Source organism: Dipodomys spectabilis, unplaced genomic scaffold, assembly GCF_019054845.1.
Source record: "Dipodomys spectabilis isolate Male_0828 unplaced genomic scaffold, ASM1905484v1 ptg000017l, whole genome shotgun sequence".
Lineage (NCBI taxonomy): Eukaryota > Metazoa > Chordata > Mammalia > Rodentia > Heteromyidae > Dipodomys > Dipodomys spectabilis.
The window spans coordinates 11,234,781-11,258,608 of NW_024870694.1; the positions used below are offsets into that span (position 1 = coordinate 11,234,781).

The window sequence follows — 23,828 nt, forward strand, 5'->3', positions numbered from 1 at the left end:
TTACTATGATTTCAGCAGATGTAAATAAACAATGGCATCTCTTTTGATTTCAGTCTAGCAGCTGTGTCTTGGTCACAGGTGATAGCAATGCTTAAGTAAAAATACGATGACAGTATTTTGAAGGTAGAGTTGATCCTAAGAATTACACTTATTCAAGACTTATTCTTCCTATAAGGAAAAAATAGAGAAAAACAATGTTTTAGTTCCCATTTTGTTTATTTAATGTTTCATTGTTATTTGAGAAGTTATACATGTAGTCAAATAGACAATTCTTAATCAGGCAGGGTTTTTTTTTCTCCCCAAACTACCTTTTTGTAGCCCCTGCTCCAGACCTATTAAATGAGAACTTTTAGAGGCAAGTAGGATCCAGATATAGATATTTTGAAACTATTTCTAGGTTGTTCTAATATGAACTTATAAGGACACTGAAAGTCTCAGAATTCTTCATTAACAAGTGTAAATAGAAAACAAGAAAGCAAAATGATTTTTATTCTTTTCTTCTCTTTTGAAGTTAATATTATATTTAACCTAATAGTTACAAGAAAGATACAGTTTTCATTGTTATTACAACTCTGTTCCTCCTTTTGTCACTGTAAAATGTAAAATTTTCAGAAACACAATTCATGGACATTAAAATGTTTCTAGCAAGGAAATGACATGAAAATATTTGTAGTTGGTTTCGTTTGTTTTGGCAGAACTGGGGTTTGAACTCAGGGCTATTTGCTTGCCTGGTTTGCTTTTGCAGGTCTAGCTTTGATTTTTGCTGGTCATTTATTCATTCATTCATTCTTTTTAGAAAGAGCATAAACATGCCTAAAAATCAGAAGAGCAGCATAATTGCTCCCTCTGTCTTCAAATTAACATTGCAAAACAAAAATTAATTCCAAGTAGTTCACTAATTTATAAAGTTTCATGATTTTCCTATTATAATTTATCCTAGATTTAGTGAGATTTTTCTAAAACAAGACTATGTTTTTGTAACATGATAGGTTTTTTTCTTGGAAAACATAAAATTTTCTTTAGTGTTTTCAAATTAAATAGCTCCTTCTTCCATAATTTTTTTTTTTGTTTTCTTTGTGCATTTCTTGGGGTTTGTTTGTTAAGAAAGCACTCTGTCTTTTTTGCGTTCGTTATCTTTTGAATAGGATCTCACTTTTCCCCAGGCTGGTCTGGATTTCAGTCCTCCTATTTATACTTCCTTTATAAAGGTGGGAAGACAAGCCCATGTCACCACACTCTGCTTTTCATTGGTTGATGTGGGAGACTTGCAATCTTTTTGTCTGGGCCGGATTATAACCGTGATTCTCCTAATCTCAGCCTCCCAAGAAGTTAGGATTACAGATGTGAGCCACTGCATCCTGCCTGCATTTCTCCTCCCCTTCCTTACTTTCTCCTCCTCTCCCCTTCTCTCACTACCCCATCCTGGGTATCTTTTTCATCTTTAATTTGCTCAAGGATAGCAGTCTATCGCTGAACTATGGCTTCACTTCTGGGTTTTCAGTAGTTAATTGGACATTAGAAACTCATGGACTTTCCTGCCTGGGTTGGCTTCCAACTGCAATCCTCATGTCTTAGCCTCTTGAGTAGCTAGGATTACAGACATGAACCACTGGGGCCCAGCCTGAATTTTGTTTTTGAGACAGTGTTTTGCTTACTTTTTCTGGGCCAGCTCATGATCCTCTTGTCTTCTCCCCCTCATAGTTGGGGTTATAGGCATTCACTCCCCACATAGCCCAGCTGTTATTATCTTGTAACAAGTTGGTGGTTATGGAAATCATTCTGCTTTATATTTGAAAATATCTCTGGTCTTCTGTGAGAATTTACTTGTTGAGTATGGTCAGAGGTAGATGTATTTTTTGACCCTAATCCCGTGTGTGTTTTTCAACTCATAATATTTAGATCTCATTAATGATAAGACAGGCATAATGAAAATTAATGAAATAATTTAAAAAGCCTTTGAATATGTATATACTTTAAACCTATACATTTCTTGTAAACCAATAAGTAAACACAAAAATATTGTGGAGAATATCTCATTTAAGTTAGTAACAAGCTAGGACATATAAAGTTCGAAGGACTTTATAAGTTATAAAACAATTGTAGAATTTAACTTGTTGATAAAAGGACAATATGACTGAGGAATTTACTGTTAAAGATTGCAAAAGTATTGCAGTATTATGAAGTTTACGAGGAAGAACAAGTGTGTGAGCCTAGGAAAGTTAAGCAAAATAACAGTAATCGGAACAATGTCTTCTACCAGATTTTAAAATGTATTAATGAAATACAGAGATTAATCCTATAGACAGACAGATGAAAGGAAGATATTTTAAATTACCTTTTAAGTAGCTGCACAAAGGAGTTTTTGTTTCACAAAGCAGTTTATGAATATAATGCATCTTAATCATTGTCATTCTGAAAGAAGAATATTTTAGAAAGCCAGAGACAAAGTGTATACATCTAGTGAATGACAAAGAAGTGATTTCAGATCAAAGAGAAAAGTAGTTACCTGTCTGTTCAAGTTGGAAACATTTATTTTTGTAGGATTAGTTTTGAATGGAAAATGATTTGTGTTGGGATTATGGATGTGTACTACCATGCCTAGAAAAGCATAGATTCTTAAGTTTGCTGGCATGTCTGTATAGTTAATGACAAAGTATAGTTTACTATTACCAAGTTTAAAATATTTCTTTTAATGTTCAGTGTGAGTTTCGGTGCAATACAATTATTATATTATTTATAAATTTCTCTATGGCTTGACCTACAAATTTGTCTGAAATGGAAAATTATAGATTTCCATGGAAATAGCTGAATATAGTATGCATGACACCTTTTGATCTATTTTTCTTCTAGCTTGTTTTTATAGTATAAAAATCTGTGTAATAGTCCGGTGCTGGTGACTCACGCCTGTAATCCTAGCTACTCAGGAGGCTGAGATCTGAGGATCTCGGTTCAAGGCCAGCCCGGGCAGGAAAGACCGAGAGACTCCTATCTCCAATAAACCACTAGAAAACCGGAAGTGGCGCTGTGGCTCAAGTGGTAGAGCGCTCGCCTTGAGCTGAAGAGCTGAGGGACAGCACCCAGGCCCAGAGTTCAAGCCCCATGACCAAAATAAATAAATAAATACTGAAAAATCTGTAATATTTACTGTCTTGAGAATTTTTACATTTATGGTCCTTGGTAGTAATTATATTCATCTTGTGTAACCATCACATCTTCCCTCTCTAGAAGTCTTTTATTCTCACAAGACGGTTACATTATCGCCATTAAACAATAATTCTTTTGGCTAAACAATAATTCTTAATTTAATTTCTTCCTATTTCCAACTGGCAGCAACCATTTTTTTTTGCTTTATGTTTTCGGCACTCTTCAACGTTGCAGTACATGTCAGAGCTGCTTTTTTTTTTTTTTTAAGTTTCATAGTATTCTATTGTATGTACATACTACATTTTGCTTCTCCACAATAAGCAAACATGGATCTTTTCCATGTTTGCTTATTGTGAATAGTGGTTCTGTGAGCATGGGTATCTAAGTATTGTTTTTCATTTTTCTGAGTATATACTCCCAAATGGGATTTACTGACTCATAAAATAATTCTGAGTTTTTCGAGAAATCACCATACTGTTTTTCATAGCACATGTACAGCATTACATTCTCACCAAGTGCCAGTGCCATGGAACCCAGGCATCCTTGAACTTGCAGACTTGTAGTCCTCCTCCTTGGCCTCCACAGTGTTAGGTTACAGAGGTGACCCACTATCTTGGTATTTTTTGTTGTTGTTGTTGTTATAATGGCTATCCTATTGAGTGTAAGGTAATGTCTTAGCCTGTTTCTACTGCTATAACAAAATACCACACTCTGGACAACTTACTATATCTATATCTATATCTATATATATATTCCCTCTCACATTTCTGGAGACTGGGAAATTATGATCTAGTTTGGCAGATTCAGTGTATGGATGAAGCTTGTCTCTGTGTTTCCAAAGTTATGCCTTGTTTCAGTGTCCTCACATGACAGAAAGTAGAAGGGCAACAAGGATACAAGAGGACTGAAGATACCCACTTCAGGGGCTGGGAAGATGGCTCAGTGGTAGAGGGCTTGCCTTGCATGCATGAGGCCCTGGGTTCAATTCCTCAGCACCACATAAGCAAAAAGAAAAAAGCTGGAAGTGGTGCTGTGGCTCAAGTGGTAGAGCGCTAGCCTTGGGCTGAAGAGCTGAGGAACAGCACCCAGACCCAGAGTTCAGGCCCCACAACCGGACCAAAAAAAAAAAAAAGATACCCACGTCAACCTCTTTTATAAGAGTACTGTACTCATCCGTTCATGAGCTCAGAGCCTCCATGACTTAATCACTTCCTACCTCCTAATACTAAAGGATAGAGATCAATTTCAGCATCAGTTATGGAAAGACATAAACATTCAAGTCATAGCAGGTGGTGGTATAGTTTTGATGTGAACTTTCCTTAGTGATGTTAAGCATCTTTTAAATCTTTGATGAAGAAATGTCTGTTTTAGTCCTTTGCCCATTTTTGGTTTTGATTTTTTTTTTGTTGAATTAATTTTAGCAATTCTCTATGAATTCTGGGTCCCTTAACAAAAATATAATTTGCAAATCTATTTTCAAATTTTTTGGGTTGGGTTACCTTTTTACTCTGTATATCTTTGTGTCTGGGGGTAAGGTGGTAGGGAAGACTGGGATTTGAAACAGGACATGGTATGTCACTTGGCTTTTTCACTTATGGCTATGGCTCTATTATTTGAGCCATATCTCTAGTTCTACTAGTCTTTGCTGGTTAATTGGAGAAAAGTCTCTTGAATGTGCTGAGGCTGGCTTGGAACCTCAATCCTCAGATCTCATCCTCCTGAATATAGAATTATAGGCTTGAGCCACCAGCTTTTGGTCATAGGTGTCTTTTTTTTTTTTTTTTTTTTTTGCTGGTTCTGAGGCTTGAACTTTGGGCTGGGACACTGTCCCTAAGCTCAAGGCTAATGCTCTACCGCTTGAGCCATAGAACCATTTCCAGCTTTTTCTGTGATCACAGCCTCCTAAGTAGGTAGGATTACAGATGTGAGCTACTGGTGCCCAACCTAGGTGTCTTTTTGATAAACAAAACTTTTTTGGTTTTATGCAATTTATTGTCTTTTGTTGCATGTGCTTTAGATATATATAATAAACTATTGCCAAACCAAATGTCATGAAGTTTTTGTTTATAGTTTTAAAATCTAACAGAGTTAGATTTTATAGTTAGGCTGTAGATCACTTTTGGAGTTAATTTTTGTATATTCTTTTTTTGTATGTGTATATTGTTTACCAGTGAATGCCATTTTTGGAAAACTGTCTTTTCCCATTGAATGGTCATGACACCTTTGCCACAAATTACAGAGTTCGGGTTAGTTCTAAATTATGTATCTTTACTAGTCTATGTGTTAGTTTTCTATTCTCAGATACCTGAGAAAGTCAACTTACAAGGAGGAAGGGTTTATTTTGGCTCATAATTTCAGAGATTGCAGACTATGACCAGCTGGCCATCCCTCTCCCTCTTGTCCCCCATCTTTCTCCTCTTCCTCCTCCTCTTCCTCCTCCTCCTCCTTTTTTAAAAAAAATACAGTCCTGTATATACCTTGTGTAACCAAGGCCAGCTTCAAACTTGAGATTTTCCTGCCTCAGCCTCCTGGAGGAGGATTACAGATGTGTGTACCATGCCTGATTCAGCCATGTTGCATTTAGCCTGTGGTAGTGCAGTAAGTATATCATAACAGGAACACACACTGATCTTATAGAGACTGGGAAACAGAGAGAGGAAGGGGTAAGGTTCTAGTATCATCTTTGAGGGACTCCTCAAATGGTCTTAGCCTTCTATCAAGTCTTATCTCCAAAGGATTCCACCACCTCCTAATAATGCTACAGATTGGTGATCAATGCTTGGCCTTTGTGGGGCATTGCAGATGCAAATTATAATACTGTAATCTACCTTTATGCACTGAGTAGGACTTACAGTACTCTGATGAATAGAATGATCAAGGTGTCTTTATTATCTTGTTTCTGGTCTTAGTGGAAAAGCTTTCATTTTTTTCCCTTGATAGTACTGAGATTTTAAAGGGCCCTGCATTTGCTAGATGGGCACTGTATCACTTGAGCCCAAGCTTTTATTTTTGTGGCTTTTTTTTTTTTTTTTGACAAGCTCTCACTTTACCTCCTAGTTTGGCCCTAAACTCATGATCTTGCTGCCTCAGTTTCTAAGTGCAAAGATTACAAACATGTACTACCATGCCTGGTTTTACTGTGAATTATTGATACATGGCTTTTACTATGGTGAGGTAACTCCTGTATCCCTCCTTCCCTCCCTCTCTCTCCCCCTACTTCTCTTCTCTTCCTTCCTCCCCCTCATTTTCTCCCCCCTTCTCTCTTTACTTTTCACATTTTTGTAGCAATCTGGGAGCTTGAACTCAGGGCCTAGGTACTGTCCTTGAGCTTTTTTGTGCTCAAAGCTAGCACTGTACCATTTGAGTCACAGCTCCGCTTCTAGCCTTTTGAAGTGTAATTTGACTTTCATATCCTGGCTCTGATCCTCAGGATCTTAGCCTCCTGAGTAGTTAAGATTATAAGTGTGACCACTGTTGCCTTGTGTGTGTGTGAGTGTGTGCGTGAGTGCATGCATACGTGCACGTGCTGGATATGAGGCTTGAACTCAGGGCCTTATATTCTTTGCTTGGCTTTTTCTCCCAAGGCTGAGCTACACTTTCATTTCCTCCTCCACTCCTATTTTGTTAAGTATTTTTTTATCATGAAAATATCTTGAATTTTTTCAGAGGATGTTTCTGTATCAGTTGAGATGATCATGGATTTTTTTCCCCTTAATTTTGTTAATATTATGCTATCTTAAATGTATTTTTTTGGTTTATCAAACTGTCCTTTTATTATAGTAATAACTCCTGCTTGGTTATGGTTCATAATGCGTTGTTTTGTGAAATTTGGCTGGCTAGTATTTTATTGAGAATATTTGCATTAGTATCTCATAAGGTGTATTTGTAATTTTTTATGAGGTCTTTTTCTGGCTTTATTATATAAGGATAAAGCTAGCGTTACAGATAGGTTTTTTTTCCTTTTTAATTTTTTGAGAAAAGTTCTGAAAGGATTAGTATCCATTCTTTAATTGCTTAGTAGACTAAACATTAGGTCCAGGGATTTTCTTTATTGAATAATCAACAAATTATTGATTGTTGATTCTATCCTTACCAGTTATATACCTACTCAGACTATGTTTTTGATGTTTTGCTGGTATAAGACTTACAAAAGAGGCTCAAGTGATAGACTGACTGTCCTAGTAAGTGTGCGGTACTGAGTTCACAAACTAGTACCTCCAAAAAATCCATAAAGTCAACCTGTAAAAGGAAAATAAAGTAGGAAGTGAATATTATGAAATCTAGATAATCAGGCTTTTCAGGTATCTTTCTGGGTTAGTCAACTTACTCATTGTTAGATTAGCAGTGAGTCACCAAGGGGAGGGCCAGGGACCAAAGAAGAAGGAAGAATAATTTGTATAATCTCTTTCTTGGTAGGGAACTAATTCTGGTTAACTCTTAGAACATTATATTTTGTACTAAAAATATGGCTCTATAAAAAAGAAAAAAATTAAAGTGAATATATAACCTTGGTTCTCCAAGTTAGCCTTGAAAGAATTGCCCAGTGTGGCTACATGTTAGTTTTCATTGCTATCATATTCACTTTCAGATTTGGATGCATGTTTTCATTTGCTTTTTCTTTATATAGCTGCGAAGCTTTTTAAAAAGCACGTTTCTAAATTTTAAATAGCATGAGAGAAAAATTTAAAGTATAGTATATAGTCTAGTTAATGACTACTAACTTGTGTTAGGGCAAAATACATTTCTTAGTTCCTGCCCATTTCTTACTCTTGGCTTTTTCCAGATAATAGATGGCATCTTAACACTTGGCACTGGGAATGACCTTCTCCTTCAGGAGAGCCCCGTGTTCCATAGGAGTTGACTTTATTCTGTAGGCTTAAATAGTATATCCACATCAGACAGCCCTGTACTTACACAGTACATGCCTCTATTTAGTACATGTTAAGAGATGAGTTAGCTTTCTTTAGCAAAGTGGTCACTAGAATTGAAAACTAATGATGGTTAGTCTATAATATATTAACATACGTAAAGTTTTTTCTTATTTTGGGGGATGGGAATGTGGCTCAGTGGTAGAGTGCTTACCTCACATGCATGAAGTCCTGGGTTCCATTCCTCAGTACCATATACACAGAAAAAGCCAGAAGTGGCACTTTAGCTCAAGTGGTAGAGTGCTAGCCTTGAGCAAAAGAAGCTCAGGGACAGTGCCCAGGCCCAGAGTTCAAACCCTAGGACTGACAAAAAAAAAGTTTTTTATTATTTTAAAATATTATATGCTTTTTAAAGAAAAAGATAGGTTTATTTGTTACAATATAGTTTTCTGAAGGAGTTTATAGACTTAATTTGCTCTTAAATGTAGTGCTCCCCTCTCCCTCACCCCATGGTCGTGGGGCTTGAACTCTGGGCCTGGTACCTCAGCTCTTCAGCTTAAGACTAGCATTCTACTTGACCCACTGCACCACTTCTTTTTTGGTGGTCTATTGGAGATAAAAATCTCACGGACTTTCCTGCCTGGGCTGGCTTTAAACCATGATCTTCAGTTCTCATCCTCCTGAGTAGATAGCATTACAGGCCTGAGCCACTGGCGCCCAGCTATAGTGCTTTTTGTTCTGTGGTTGATTGCATCAGACTTAACCTGGAAGCTTATTATAATCACACATACTTCAACTCAGAAGATTCGGCCATAGTGAGTGGAATAGTGAGTGGAATTTTGAAATGTTCGTTAGTTGGTCAGAGATGGGTACAGTTTCCATTTATTTCAGATTTCTTACTCTGGCACCCTTATATATGAATAGATTTTAGTGTATATTATATATATACATGCATTAGTTCCTTCTGGCATTAAACTAAAAACAATAGGTACTCAAAATTGACTTAGTAGTTAGTTTTTTTCTCTTTTGTTGGTCATGGGGCTTGAACTCAGGGACTGGGAGCTGGCACATGCCTGTCATTCCAGCTATATGGGAGACTGAGATTAGGAGGATCATGATTCCAGGACAACCCAGCAGAAAAGTGTACAAGATTCCATCTCAACAGAAAGAAGCCTTGTGACACCAACCTGTTATCCTAGCTATGATGGCAAACATAAAACAGGCATGCAACCCAGGCACACCTGGACAAGAAGCATGACCTTATGTCCAAAACTGATAGCATTAAAAAGGGCTGGAGGTGGGCTCAGCAAAAGCCCTGATTTGAAACCCCAGTACCAATACCTGCATACATAAATAAGATTGTTCCCACTATAATCCTTGAAAGTGCATTAACATTCAAGAAGTAAGATAAGTAGCTAGATTCTTTTACTGTCCATTTGAAAATCATTCAAGAAAACCAAAGTAACAAACTAGACCAAAAAAAGGGAGCATCATTTTCTTTCTCAGATATCTGGGGCAATAGTTCTGCTGAGGTTGACTTTAAACACACTCTTAACTTGTACATACACAAGGACTGCTAATCTAGCTATTTATCTAAGACCTATAGTACAGCTCAATATTGATGCTTTCTTGTTTTTCTATAAAATTAGAATTGATTGCATTCCAATTACTATTACTACTACTATTTGCTAATGAATTCTCAAAATTAAAATGAATTCACAAGTACAAGCCATTTCAAATTATTTTTATTAACTGGATAGATTATACATTCTATTCTACAAATTTAGTAAGTTTATCATTCAACAGAAAACAAAACCATAAGACTCATTATTTTTGCTTAATCTAGCTACATTAACCTTAATGCAGTTGTACCAACTACATTACTGAAGAATCAAGAACATTTACACTGGAAGTAGAGGCATGGCACAAGTGGTAAAGCACCAGCTGTGAGCAAAAAAAAAAGGAGTGCAGACGAACTATGATCCTCCAGATCTCAGCTTCCTGAATAGCTAGGATTACAGAAGTGAACCACTGGTATCTAAACTGAATTCTTTTCCTATAGTGCTTATCAATACTGCATGCATACCATCTAATTTATTTATTTATTTTTTAATGTTTTTCATTTATTGCTATCTTCTTCAGAAGGGCAGCTATCTGATGGAAGGATCTATTTTTTTTTTTTTTTTTGGGTCCGGTTGTGGGGCCTGAACTCTGGGCCTGGGCGCTGTCCCTCAGCTCTTCAGCTCAAGGCTAGCACTCTACAACTTGAGCCACAGCGCCACTTCCGGCTTTTTTCTTTTTGCTTATGTGGTGCTGAGGAATCGAACCCAGGGCCTCATGCATGCAAGGTAAATGCTATACCACTGAGCCATGTTCCCAGCCCCAGGATAATTTTTTTTTATTCATGTGTATGAAGCAGTATATTATTTGTTGCTTGTTGTCAGAATAAAACAAGGGAAATTTCAAGTTGATTAATTAGAATTATCCTAGGGGTAGTGGTTTTAAATTTTTATTCATTCCATGCATCTTTCCACTTATTGAGCAATATTTACTTGCTAACTTCTTAAAGTAGGAATAGATATGTAAACAAATCATAATGACCGTCTTAGAGACCTTTCAGTCTCAACATGAGACATTGAGTTACTGTTACATCAGCTAGGAATAGTGGTAACACCAGTAATCCCAGCACTTTGGAGTCTAGGGGAGGAGGATTGAAAGTTGAAGGCCAACCTAGGATACATATCAAAATCATGTATGCAAAGAAATAAAGCTACATTAAGATAAAAATATAAAATAATCTAAAAGATAAAAAACATTAAGAGGAAATGAGTAACAACCTCAGGATGAATTGGAAGAACTTTTAGTAAATTTCTGAATGGCAGAACGTTGTAATGAAAGTAAAGCAGCTGTGTTAAAAAAGTGTTTATACTGTATTTCATCCTCATAAAATGTTTAATTTTACAAGATCTATGAATAGAATGTAGAAGAATACAAATTTAAGAGCCTAATAAATAGGTTCATGGTTTAAAGGCAGTCTTGAACAGCTTCTGATAATGGAGAGAACCCAGGGTTCTGGAGAGAACCCTGGGAGGCTGAGATTGTTATTACTTAACCTGCTGTGAGTTGCAGGGTGTCTTGTGCTCTAGATACTTGAAAAGGGTAGTCAAAAACAGCCATGAAAGCAGGAATATAACAGGTTTCTGAATGTGATTGTTAGGAATTTTATTATAGCTTATCCCTAGATATCTTTGTCCCTTGATTTTTTTTCCCCTTCCTTTTATTGAGAGTGCATTGATAGTCTGGTCTTCTATTAAATGCTTGGTCATCCTGACAACATTGCCAGCCAGTGTTCTTTCCTCTTGGAAGTCTCCTCTCCTTTTGTCGGCATGAAGTCTGCAGTACCATCTTTTCTCTAACGGTATTACTGAAACCTTTCTGTAAGATATACAGTAAAGTCTTAACTGCTTTAACTTTGATTTTTAACCTTTTAAAGAGTAAAAATAATTTTCTGATATTCCTATTAAGTCAAAACCTACCAAGTGATAGTAATGCTTGAAAATGGAATGATGCGGAAAGTTAGCTTAAAAATGTTGAGACAAATCTACTTGTATCTACTTGTATATATCTATAGCTTTTATGTTTTGGACCCAGTCAAAGACAGGTCTGAAGACAATATTGTGTAGTAAGTTTGTAATTCTTTCTTTTCCCCTCTTAACTTTTTACCTTCTTTCTCATTGTAATGACTTTACCCCTTTTAGGTGAACTAGTGTGCCTTTACACTGGCTTTTTCTTTTCTTTCCTTTTCTTTTTTGGTGCTAGTCTTGGGGCTTGAACTCAGGGTCTGGGCACTGTTTCTGAGCTTCTTTGGCTCAGTGCTAGAGCTCTACCACTACTTGAGCCAAAGTTCCAAACCCAGTCTTTTTCCATAGTTAATTGAAGAGTATCACAGACTTTTCTGTCTAGGCTGACTTTGAACATAGATCCTCAGATCTCAGCCTCTTGAGTAGGTAGGATTATAGGTATGAACCATCAGTGCCCAGCTCATATTGTTTTTCTATGATGAAAACGTCAATGAAAACTAGTAATCAGCTGCTTGCCACTTTTGATTTATTGATTTCAGCATACATAACAAATGGGACTTCTCTTTTTCTACCCTTTCCTGTAGCAAAGCATAATGATACTAATTTCCCCTGTTATCATAGTGACATTTCACTGGCTTGAATATGCTAATTCTCTGGACAAGAAATGGAGTCTGTCACAGGAGGAGGAAGAAAGCAAATAGTTTTCTGAATTAGAATTGACTATGATGAAAAATAATTTCATATTAGATTAGATTTTCCTTAGACAAGTTTCCTGTAAATAATGAGTATTTATCATCTCACATGATAAAAATAACTGTGCATAGCTGCTATCTGCTATTCAGAGGAAGTACTAGTGGTGACTACTGAAATCAAATACCTTCTAAGGTGAGAAGCTGAACCCTTAGGAAGAGAGCTCCAATACAACTATCCTTTTGTCTTGCAGTTTCTCTTGAGAGATATTTAAGAATTTAATCTTAAAAAATTTGTGATCTAGGATTTATGAGGTTGTTGATACTTGAGTAATGATTTAAGAGTGTGCTCTTCATTTACTTGTACCATAATGCTTATGTCACAACCTCGCAGTATGGTTTGGTGACATATTCATTCAACTATTACCATTTTCACTCTCATGGTTTTACTCTGGATGCTCTGAATTGATAGGGAGCACTCAAGGGAAAAAAGTTATGTTTTTAGCTGCCCACTACCACTCTCCTTAAAAATCATATTCTGTTTGTGGAATGGCAGACTAATGTTTACAATCTGCAAAGTAGAATAAATGAAGCATGCTCAGGAGATCCAAGTATGGCAATGGAGAATCTATTTTTTTTTTCTCCCTTTAAAATGTTTAGCTTAGGAAGTGGCGCTGTGACTCAAGTGGTAGGGCACTTGCCTTGAGCTAAAGAGCTGAGGGACAGTGCCCAGGCCCAGAGTTCAAACCTCATGACCAACAACAACAACAAAAAAAGTTCAGCTTAGCAAACAGCTTAAGAAACCCTGCTGTTTTTTATCTGTATGCATATTCTTTGCCTTTTGCCATGTACTTTTGGAGGCAAAAATGAAACTTCTTAATACAAAATCTTCTGAGGGTTTTCATAATCAATAGTTTCAGGAAATTTCTTTTGAGAAGGGCGTTTCTGGTGTCTGTCTTTTGGCAAAAGTTCAGAGGGAGCAATCTATTGATGTGTGGAGATTTTTTTGCCTTTTTTTCCTCTTGGTGAATCACAGTGAATTTTCCTTATTCAGCTATTTTCCTTTCTTTGGAAGAATAGTCTAGTATGGCCCAAGTTGAAGGCTGTTTAGCTAAATGAAGGAATTGGTTAGGGATGGTAGTTTTCTTGATGTATGAATACTGGCAGTTTTGAGTATCTAAATGGCTATTCAATAGATAGGCAACTTTTAAGAATAGATCTATAATATAAAACAAGGAATTCAAGCCAGGTACTGGGTAGTTCATAGCTAGAATCCTAGCTCCTCTGGAGGCTGAGATCTGAGGATTGATGTCTGAAGCCAGACCAATGGTGAGTCAGTCTGAGATCTCTCTTCAGTCAACCAACAAAGAACCAGAACTGGAGGTATGGCTCAACCAATAGAGCCCCAGACATGATGCCCAAAGTTCAAGTCCCAATACTGCCACATATATTATAAAACCCATACAAGGGGCTGAGAAGGTGGCTCAGAGGTAGAGCGCTTGCCTTGCATGCACGAGGCCCTGGGTTTGATCCCTCAGCACCACATAAGCAAAAAGAAAAAAGCCAGAAGTGGCACTGTGGCTCAAGTGTTAGAGCGCTAGCCTTGAGCTGAAGAGCTGAGGGACAGCGCCCAACAGAGTTCAGTCCCACGACTGGACCCAAAAAAACCCAACAACAACAACAAAAAAAACAAGGGAGGGGGTAACACTTCCACAAGAAATGTACTCACTACCTTCCTTACATAACTGTAACCCCTCTGACATCCCCCTTGTAATAAAATAAAATATTAAAAACCCAAACAAAAACAAGACCCCAAATAATTCAAATGTTAGCTTGAAAATCTGTACTCTCTCTCTGCATATATGACAGAGAATTCAAATGTTAGCTTGAAAATCTGTACTCTTTCTCTGCATAAATGATAGATACATTCACTTTTTTTATGTTGTGAGATTAAATTCAGGGCTGTATGTAAGTGTTCTACCACTGAGTTAATCTTCAGTCCTATATACTATATTTGTGTATTTCTTGAATATTTTATATATTTGATAATTCCTTAGGTCCTCATTATGACTTAGAGCTTCTGTCTTTAATTGCTTATGAATATTTATTTTGTGTGCTCATTAATCTTTTTCTTTTGGTTGGTTGTGGGGCTTGAACTCTGGGCCTGGGCACTGTCCCTTAGCTCTTCAGCTCAAGGTTAGAGCTCTACTACTTGAGCCACAGTGCCACTTCTGGTTTTCTGGTGGTTAGTTGGAGATAAGAGTCTCACAGACTTTCCTGTCAGGGCTGGCTTGAACCACGATCCTCAGATCTCAGCCTCCTGAATAGTTAGGATTACAGGTGTGAGCCACTGGTGCCCAGCTTGTGCTCATTAATCTTGAATGTCCTGTTGTTGCATTTTAGATTACATTATCATATGACTTAGTTTAAAATTACTAGTTCCATTTTAAAGATTTTGTTGTTTTACTTTTTTTTGAGACAAATTCTATGTAACCCAGGCTCATAATTCTCCTATTTCTTGAGTGCTGCGATTACTGGCATGTCACTATGCCTAGCTTCACATAATTTTCTTTCATAAAGAAAATGTAGTGCTTGTATTACATATATTATTTAGTTATTTGTATGGATACTCTTAAACCTGCAGTTTAAAACTGTTGCCATAGTAGGGATATATAATTATCTGGGTGGAAAGTGTTCTATTTTAATGCTTTGTGTAGAGCTTCATTTAATTCTCAACCAAAAGTGATCCCTATGTGATTAGAAATGGCCCAGTGTTAACATCCGCTGCTGTTTTTTTTTATCTTCTAATTTCATGTTTTGAGTTAACTATTTTTTTAGTTAATAATAAAAAATTGTGATATATGAATATATAAAAATTGAAAATGTTATAAAAGTAAAAATGTATTCTTCTGAACTTTGATCTTACTCAGTTTCTTAGGGTACAGTTCGAGCTATGTCCTAAAATTTATTTTCTTATATGTATCTTATATATGAGAAAGACTTTTTCTTCATGTTGTTTATTTAGTATTCATTGAGGGAGGTCAGAAACTTTCTGTGAATGGTCTGATAGTAGTAAACACTTTAGGCCTTTTGGGCCCTCATGGTCTGTCTTAATCAACTTACATTAAAGTGTGAAATCTATCATAGACAATAGGGAAATAATCTGTGTGTGTTTTCATAAGACTTTACTGACACTGAAACTTGAATTTAATATAATTTTTGCATGTTGCAAATGTTTCATCTCTGGATTTTTCCTCAACCATTTAAATATGAAAACCTTTTTTAGCTCACAGGCTGTTTGAGCAGGCTTATAGACCACACTTGCCTGTTGAGCTATAATATAGTGCTAGCTCTTAGGATTTTGCTGATACCTTTTTTTCCCTTTCCTTTTCTCCCTTCCTTCCTGTACTCTCTCTTCCTTATTTATTGTCCTCATTTTTAAAATTTTATCTTACTGTTTAATTACATATTTTCTTTCATTGTTTGTGTTTGTAGCTTGATTTTAAAAAATTTTTTTTTTAAATGTAGCTTGATTTTTATTTAGTGGTTGCAGTGGGATCAAACACAGAACCTTGTACATGCTAGGCAACTGCTCTACCTCTAACTGTGTTACCAGCCTGATTTTTTTTTTTAAATAATGAATTTTAAGATTGGAGAAGAAGGGCTGGGAAGGTGGCTCAGTAATAGAGCGCTTGCCTTGCATGCCTGAGGCCCTGGGTTTGATTCCACAGCATCACATAAGCAAAAAGAAAAAAGCTAGAAGTGGCGTTGTGGCTCAAGTGGTAGAGCGCTAGCCTTGAGCTGAAGAGCTGAGGGACGGTGCCCAGGCCCAGAGTTCAGGCCCCACAACTGGACCAAAAAAAAAAAAAGATTGGAGAGGAAGAGGGATCTGTAAGTTTGATTTTTAAAATGTGTTGCACCTTAAAAAAGTTATATGCTGAGTAATATTCGGGAGGGTTGCAGAAGAGTAATATTTGTCATCTAATATTTGAAGGTATGTTGTATAAACTATTAATATTAAGCATGTGTTCAGAATGGTTTTAGCACATTAATAAATAGAAGTAATAGGGAGTCAAAATTGTGGTTGATGGTATGGACAGTCCCTTATTTCAACTTTCCTTACAGCTTCTTTTCTTTCTTTCCTTTTTTTGGATACAGAGGTCTTATTGTGTTATCAGGCTGGTCATGAACCCCCTGGGATCTAGCTATCTCTTCCCCTCACAGACTTGGTAGCTGATCTACAAGGCAGTCCACCAGCATCATCTTTTATAGTTCCTTTAAGGGGCTACTTCGCTACTTATTTTACAGATGCACATTTTTCTGTAAGACACCTTTTGGCCTAGAGAAGGCCATGATGGAACAAAATTTGAACTGAGACTGTGCCTTTTCTATATTCTGCATTTTTTTTAAAGTTTCTTTTTCTTTTTCTTTGTCAGTTGTGGGGCTTGAACTCTGGGCCTGGGCGCTGTCCCTCAGCTCTTCGGCTCAAGGCCAGCGCTCTACCACTTGAGCTACAGTGCCACTTCCATTCTGCATTTTTTATACTAAGAAATATTTAGGAGGAGGCTGCAATGCTTGGTAAGAAATGTACGCATTATCCGGCCCATGTAATTGTAACCCCTCTGTACAGTATGTTCACAAATAAAATAAAATAAACTAAAAAAAAAGAAATATTTAGTTTTTAGACTAAGAAATGCCTTAGACAATAGCTTCCTAATCTGTTGCTACAAATGTTTCACATATAGCTTTTATGATCAACAGAAAATTTTAATTTTTTAAGTAACTTATTATAATTGCTTTTATTGTTATTTGTGCCAGGACTGTGGTTGGTATTCTACCATTAAAGCCATGCCTTCAGTCTGGCTTTCTGATAGTTAAATTGGAGATGGAGTTTCTTATAGACATTTTTTTTCCCCCTAGACTGGCTAGGTTTATAGTCATCTCTTGTACTCAGCAAGAGATTTTTCTTTTTAAAGAGAAAACGGAATGCTGAATGGAAGACTAAATTTTAGATACTTTGAATAAAAAGGACTGTTTTAAAGTGACAGGTAAAAAAGCAGTTATTTCTGTCTTGTACATAAACTTAAACCTTTCTTTAAAGTTTTGTTTCACAAAGGTAATTTGGTAGACTTGGAAGATGGAATAAGGTTGAAGGGTACATGAAGTTTCTATCAGTCTATAAGTTTAGAAGAAATCAAAGGTTGCATCAAAACTTAAGCTGTTCATCTGAACAAAAAAATTGAAATTTGAGTCAAGATAAATAAAAATTAGCTGGGTGCTGGTGGCTCATGCCTGTAATTCCAGCTACTCATGAGGCTGAGATCTGAGAATCGCGGTTCAAAGCCAGCCCAGGCAGGAAAGTCTGTGAGACTCTTTCCTCCAATAAACTACCAGAAAACTGGAAGTGGCACTGTGCTCAAGTGGTAGAGCGCTTGCCTGGAGCTGAAGAGCTGAGGGACAGCGCCCAGGCCCAAAGTTCAAGCCCCATAACCGACCCCCCCCCAAAAAAGATAAAGGTTAAATTGTAAATGACCAATGTTAAAATGTAAATGACAAATGAAAATTAGAGTAACAGGCATTTTGACTGCATTGCTATGGAGAAGCTTAGACTAGCAAGAGAAGGAACCATGAGCCAGGTGCTCTAGGGGTACAAGGGTTATGCCATCTATCCTAAGGAAGAGGAGGAGGTGATATCTGAACTAATTTCTTTTCTTTATGAACTTTAAAATTACTTAAAAATGCATAGTTGTTGAACATAGTGAAACAGTGCAGGAGCATAACTAGTTTTTTAAAAAGCAACTCTGTTTGTATACTTTTTCCTTCCCAATACCTATTCTTCAGGATTATAGTAAATGTATTGGCAACATATGCTTTTAGATATTTTCCTATGTGTATTTCAATAGTTTTTCTCTCCATAAAGTTAGGGTCGCACTGTACACTATTCTGTGACTTGATTTCCCCCATGTAATAATCTGTCATGTACATATTTCTATACCAGTATAGAATTCCAGAGTTCAAGCTATGCTTCTGCCTTCAACCATATTTAAAAATTTGCTTCCTTAGGTGGGTGCAGTGGCTCATGCCTGTAATCCTAGCTACTTGGGAGGTGGAGATAGGGGGATTGAGATTGTTAGTTTATTATCTACGTATGATAGTTTGTGAGACTGCATCTTACCCAACACAACAGTTGGGCATAGAGGTACATACCTATTATTTTAACTACAGGGAAGCAGAATGGTTGGGCACAGAGGTGTACCTGTCTTCCCATATATACAGTGAAGCACAAGTAGGAGGATAACAACCCAAGCTGTGATCCTTGCATTAAGCAAGACCCTACCTCAAAAATAAATGCAGACAGGGGCTTGGAAGCATAGTTCAAGTGGTAGAGTACCTGGTTAAGAACAGTAAAGCCCTGAGTTCAGTTCTCAGTACAACCAACCAACTAACTAACCAACCATTTCCCAAAACTTGTTTTCTTTTCTTTCTTCTTCTTTTTTTTTGTCGGTCGTGGGGCTTGAACTCTGGCCCTGGTCTCAGCTCTTCAGCTCAAGGCCAGTACTCTACCACTTGAACTACAGCACCACTTCGGTTTTCTGGTGGTTTATTGGAGATAAAGAGTTTCACGGACTTTCCTGCCCTGGCTGGCTTTGAACTGCGATCCTCAGATCTCAGCCATCTGAGTACCTAGGATTACAGACATGAGCCACCGGTGCCTGGCAAAACTTGTTTTCTTATGTGAGATGAATGTACATTTCTTGACATTGTTCCTGTTGTTGGATATTCAGGTTTATAGTTAAGTATATTGAATATCCTAGTAGACATATAATTTGTTTTCATATGGGGTTAGTTTAAATGATTTGTAGATGAAGGTGTGGGAATTAAAGTGAAAGGGAAAGCTTTTCTAGGTAAAGGAGCAATTTGTATTTTGAAAAACACTGCTGAAGGTAATAGCCAACTGTTGGTCAGGGAAGTGTTTCTGTTTCTACGATGTGGAGATATGCTGCCTCTTGTTTCTTACTATATGTGGGAGCAATTCTTTACTGAACAATTTATAGTTTGTTTTTTAATTTTGGAGATTTAAAAGCTTTAAAAAATAAATGTCGGGGCTGGGAAGGTGGCTCAGTGGTAGAGCACTTGCCTTGCATGCATGAGGCCTTGGGTTCGATTCCTCAGCACCACATAAGCAAAAAAGAAAAAAGCTGGAAGTGGCGCTGTGGCTCAAGTGGTAGAGTGCTAACCTTGAGCTGAAGAGCTGAGGGACAGTGCCCAGGCCCAGAGTTCAGCCCCATGACCAGATCCCTAAATAAATAAATAAATGTATGTCACCAGATTTAGAAGTAGAATCATAAGCTGTTAGAGTGATTCAAAGATCACACAGAGGTGAAATAAGTAGCTCTGGAAATAGTTTTGAATCTTAATGTTTTTTGCTCCATTCCACTGCCTGAGACTGTCTTACCTAGGATTTGGAATAGTTTTGTGGGAGGTTAGTCTCTTCCTACTATCTGATTAAATCACTTCCTAGTTACTTCTAAAGCTAATTGTTGGAAAATAGTTTATCAAGAAGATATAGGAAGATGAAATAAGACTGGGAAGTGTCCACTGATAGAGAACTTAGCTGGTGTGTGTGAGGTCCTGGGTTTAGTTACCAGCATTAAAAAACAACAAAAGAAAAAAAAAACTAAGCAGACTTAAAGTGGGTGAGTTAGACTTTATTATATATAACTTTTAATGTAAAATCTTACTTGTCCTTAAGAAAGTTCTAATTGGTACTATATATTGTTTTAGATAAATTTCCAATTTGGGAACATTGCATTGTATTGTTATAAAGTGCTAACTAGTATTAGAACTCATTATTCTTTTTTTAAAAATTATGATCTATAAGTAGTTGTACAAAGGAGTCACCATTTTCCAAAGAGTATTTGGAAACATACAGTGCATCTTGATCAATGTTGCCCATTATTCTCTTTTGTGAAAAAGTATCTGTCTTACTATTTATTTTCTGATTTTTATACAATCTACCCTTTGCTAAAATTTCTATATTAGTTTTTCTGCATTATAGGAAAATAAAAGCTAATACTATTCTGAGTTACCTTTATTTTTATTATTATTGTAAAGGTGATGTACCAAGGGGTTATGGTTACATAAGTCGGGTACTGAGTACGTTTCTTTTAGACAGTGTCACCTACCCCTTTCCTCGCTCTCCCAGTTTTTCCCTCCTGTCCTCATCCACAAGTTATATCATTCGTTTTCAACATAGTATCTAGTGAATACCATTGCTGCATTTGTTCACCCTTTTTGTCCCTCCCATTTTTTGCCTCTTTTTACCCTCCCAAAGACAGATAAACAAGACAAAGAGATAAAAAAATACAAACAACAAAGTAAAAACTTCGTTTCTATTTTTCTGAATTATCGCTAAGATAAAAGCTTCTTTGGTTGTCAGTATTACAGTTGCTTGGCTGCAGGTGTTTTCTTGGCTGGAAATCTGATTAAATTTTTTTTTTATTGTAAAGATACTGTACAAAGGGGTTACAGTTACAAGAGTAAGGTAATGAGTACATTTCCTATTGAGCATAATCCTCTACTATCCCTTCCCTCCCCACCTCCCCAACTACTCCCTTCCCCCGCCCCCCAAGTGGAGTTCAGATTTTCTTTTCTTTTTTTTTTTTGTTCCGGTCGGTCGTGGGGCCTGAACTCTGGGCCTGGGTGCTGTCCCTCAGCTCTTCAGCTCAAGGCTAGCGCTCTACCACTTGAGCCACAGCGCCACTTCTGGCTTTTTTCTTTTTGCTTATGTGGTGCTGAGGAATCGAACCCAGGGCCTCAGGCATGCAAGGCAAGCACTCTACCACTGAGCCACCTTCCCAGCCCACAGGAATTCAGATTTTTTTAAGGGTCAACTTTTAACATTTTCTATTCAGATTTTTTAAGCTTTTTTTTTAATGTAGGATTTTGGGTGATATTATTTGATTAATAGCTGTCTAGCTATGAATCTAGCATTTGTTTGTACAAACTCTTAGTTATTTAAAAAAATGAATGCAAAACTGGGCATGAATGGCTTCCTCCTGTAATGCTAGCTACTTAGAGGCAGGATTGTGGTTTGAAGCTAGCCCAGGCTAGTCTATGAGGCCCTTATCTCCAAATGACTACCAAAAAAACCTGAAGTGTAGCTGTGACTTAAGTGGTAGAGTGCTAGCATTGAGCAAGAAAACTCAGGGACATGTCCAGGCCCTGAGTTCAAGCCCCAGCACCAGAACCACAAACAAACCATGCAAAATAGCTTTAATTACTGATGTTAATTTGAATAATACTAATGCTTTTATTACATCGGCCTAATGAAACTTCTCATTGTCCCAAACAAAAGTTCTATGTCTGCTAAGCTACACGATTATGAAGTATTTGTTTTTTATAAAGTAATTACTCTATGTAAAGTAGAATTGGAAACTATATCTTTATTTAAAGTTATTATTCAAGAGTACATTTAAATAAATGAAAATTTACTTATATTTAACTTTTCTAGGGCTGCTTTGGAAGAAGTAGAAGGAGATGTGGCAGAATTGGAACTGAAGCTTGATAAGGTAATTTTTTAAGAATTTTAAAATAGTAATTCTTTTCCATGAGTAATGATTAGTATCTTCAGTCATACTGTAGATAGTTCATTTTAATTTATATCTCTATCAGGGTAAGTGCTATTATTCCAGTTTTACACTTGAAGAAATTAAGGATAGAGATACTGAGTAGCTTATTTATTTGAAACTAGAATCTTAAGTGCCAAAGCTAGAATTTGTAACAAAATTCTGACTTAAAAGTTTGCTAAGTATCTTGTGGATTGTATTTATCCTTTTGGATGCTTAGTAGATTTTATATATAACCTTGACCATCATTAATTATAAATTTAGATGTGATCTGGTTTAAGTATAAAAATTTAAAATGCTCATTCCATTTTTAAGAAAATATAAGAAATGCTTAGTGATTGTTACAGCCATCTTCTGTATAAGGGTAAATATACATTATCTTGCTTCTATATTAATTGTTGATAATATTTTTTGGCTAGCTATACAAGAAGTCTGCCATGTACCAGGCAGATACTAAAATGAGCAAGACATGACTTCTGATATTTTTTCATTCCTCTGCAACTATTGTTAGCTAAATCTCTTCAAATTTCTAGAGATAAATCATAGGCATATATTTGAAATACCTTTTCTGAAAAACAATTTCTATTTGTGTAATTATTATGAAACATATTGCATGTAAAGTAATGCATCTCAAATTTTACATTGGAATCACCTGAGGTCTTATCTGTTGAAAGCATAGATTCTGATTCAGTAGATCATAACACCAAAAAAACCCCACAGACTGAAATATTGTCATTTGGTACTAGAAGTCTTAAGCCTGATTTAGAGCTCTCTCACCCAAAGGGCATGGTAGAAATTTGACAGTTTTAACCTGGAGTTATTTTTCTCTTCTCTCCCCAAAGTTCCATAGTTGCTTGTATGTTTCTCTTCTTTAAGATCTTGATCCCTTATAAAATGTACCTCTCATATGTTTTTTTTTTAATGGTGAAAATTCTGTACAGAGGGGTTACAATTACATGGGCAAGATAATGATTTGTTATGTCAAAAACCTTTCAACTTTGGCTGGGGGGTGGGGGTTTAGGGGTGGTGGTGGGGAGATGGGAAGGGATGGGAGGGGGAAACAAAGGAGGAGGCTACAATGCTTGATAAGAAATGTACTCATTATCTTGCTCTCTCACATGTTTTGAAGCAATTATTTATCATTTTTACTTTAGAACTATGGGCATTGATAGGGAGAAGTAAATCTGAGGAACACAGAAGTGGTTATTAGTGAAGGTGTTGGCGTTGAGAAACTAGTAGGGGTTGGCAGAAAGGAGGAGGGGTTGCTCAAGATTATTTTAGTGATTTCTTAACTGTTCAGGGCAAGTTCCACCTATAATATCACTGTAACTTGTACCAATGACAGGCTACACTAGCTAGATGACTTAGGTCATGTTTACTTTGCTTATAATGTATGCTACCAGTAGTTAAAAGTTTTTTCTTGTGAGTAATGCTTCATGAGTGACATCGCTTATTGGGCCTAATTACTTGTCCCTTCTGCAAGGTGTTCTAGAATAGACAACATTATATTGTGTCATAGTTGTCATATAGATATAATTTCTGTATTGGTTGCATCTTTTCACTGGTGTACTTGTTTCTATTTATTTAAGTGCACATCATTTGAATCTCAGCTCAGTTGCTAACAAACTTTGGCTCTTTTCTTGTATTGCATTATTTCTTGAGTAGGTTTCCACTTAAGCTATTATAACATTATTGTAATTTTTAGTTTGTAGCTTAGCCTAGTAGTTAAGAGCATGAAACTTGTAGCTACTTTGAATTTGAACAGGGTTCTGCCAATTAGTAGTTAAAAGACCTGGACAAACTAATTGCCCTTTTTGTGCTTTGGTTTCTTTATCTTCTAAAGGGGGAAATATGAGTATATGTTTATTTCTTGTTATTTCTTGTTATAAGAATAAGATCACCTAATATATATACCGA

The 23,828-nt window shown here is 36.6% G+C and overlaps 1 protein-coding gene across 2 annotated transcripts in view; it reads left to right on the forward strand.

Moving 5' to 3' along the window:
- The window catches only part of Acap2 (ArfGAP with coiled-coil, ankyrin repeat and PH domains 2), a 130,166-nt gene that overhangs the window by 12,031 nt on the left and 94,307 nt on the right, over window positions 1–23,828 (forward strand). For both annotated transcript variants that reach the window (XR_006145973.1, XM_042670179.1), the window contains exon 2: window positions 21,797–21,854. Coding sequence is in view for 1 of the 2 variants with exons in the window: in XM_042670179.1 (XP_042526113.1) it covers window positions 21,797–21,854 (58 nt within the window). In the remaining variant the exon portion in view is untranslated. The remainder of the gene's footprint in view (window positions 1–21,796; window positions 21,855–23,828) is intronic.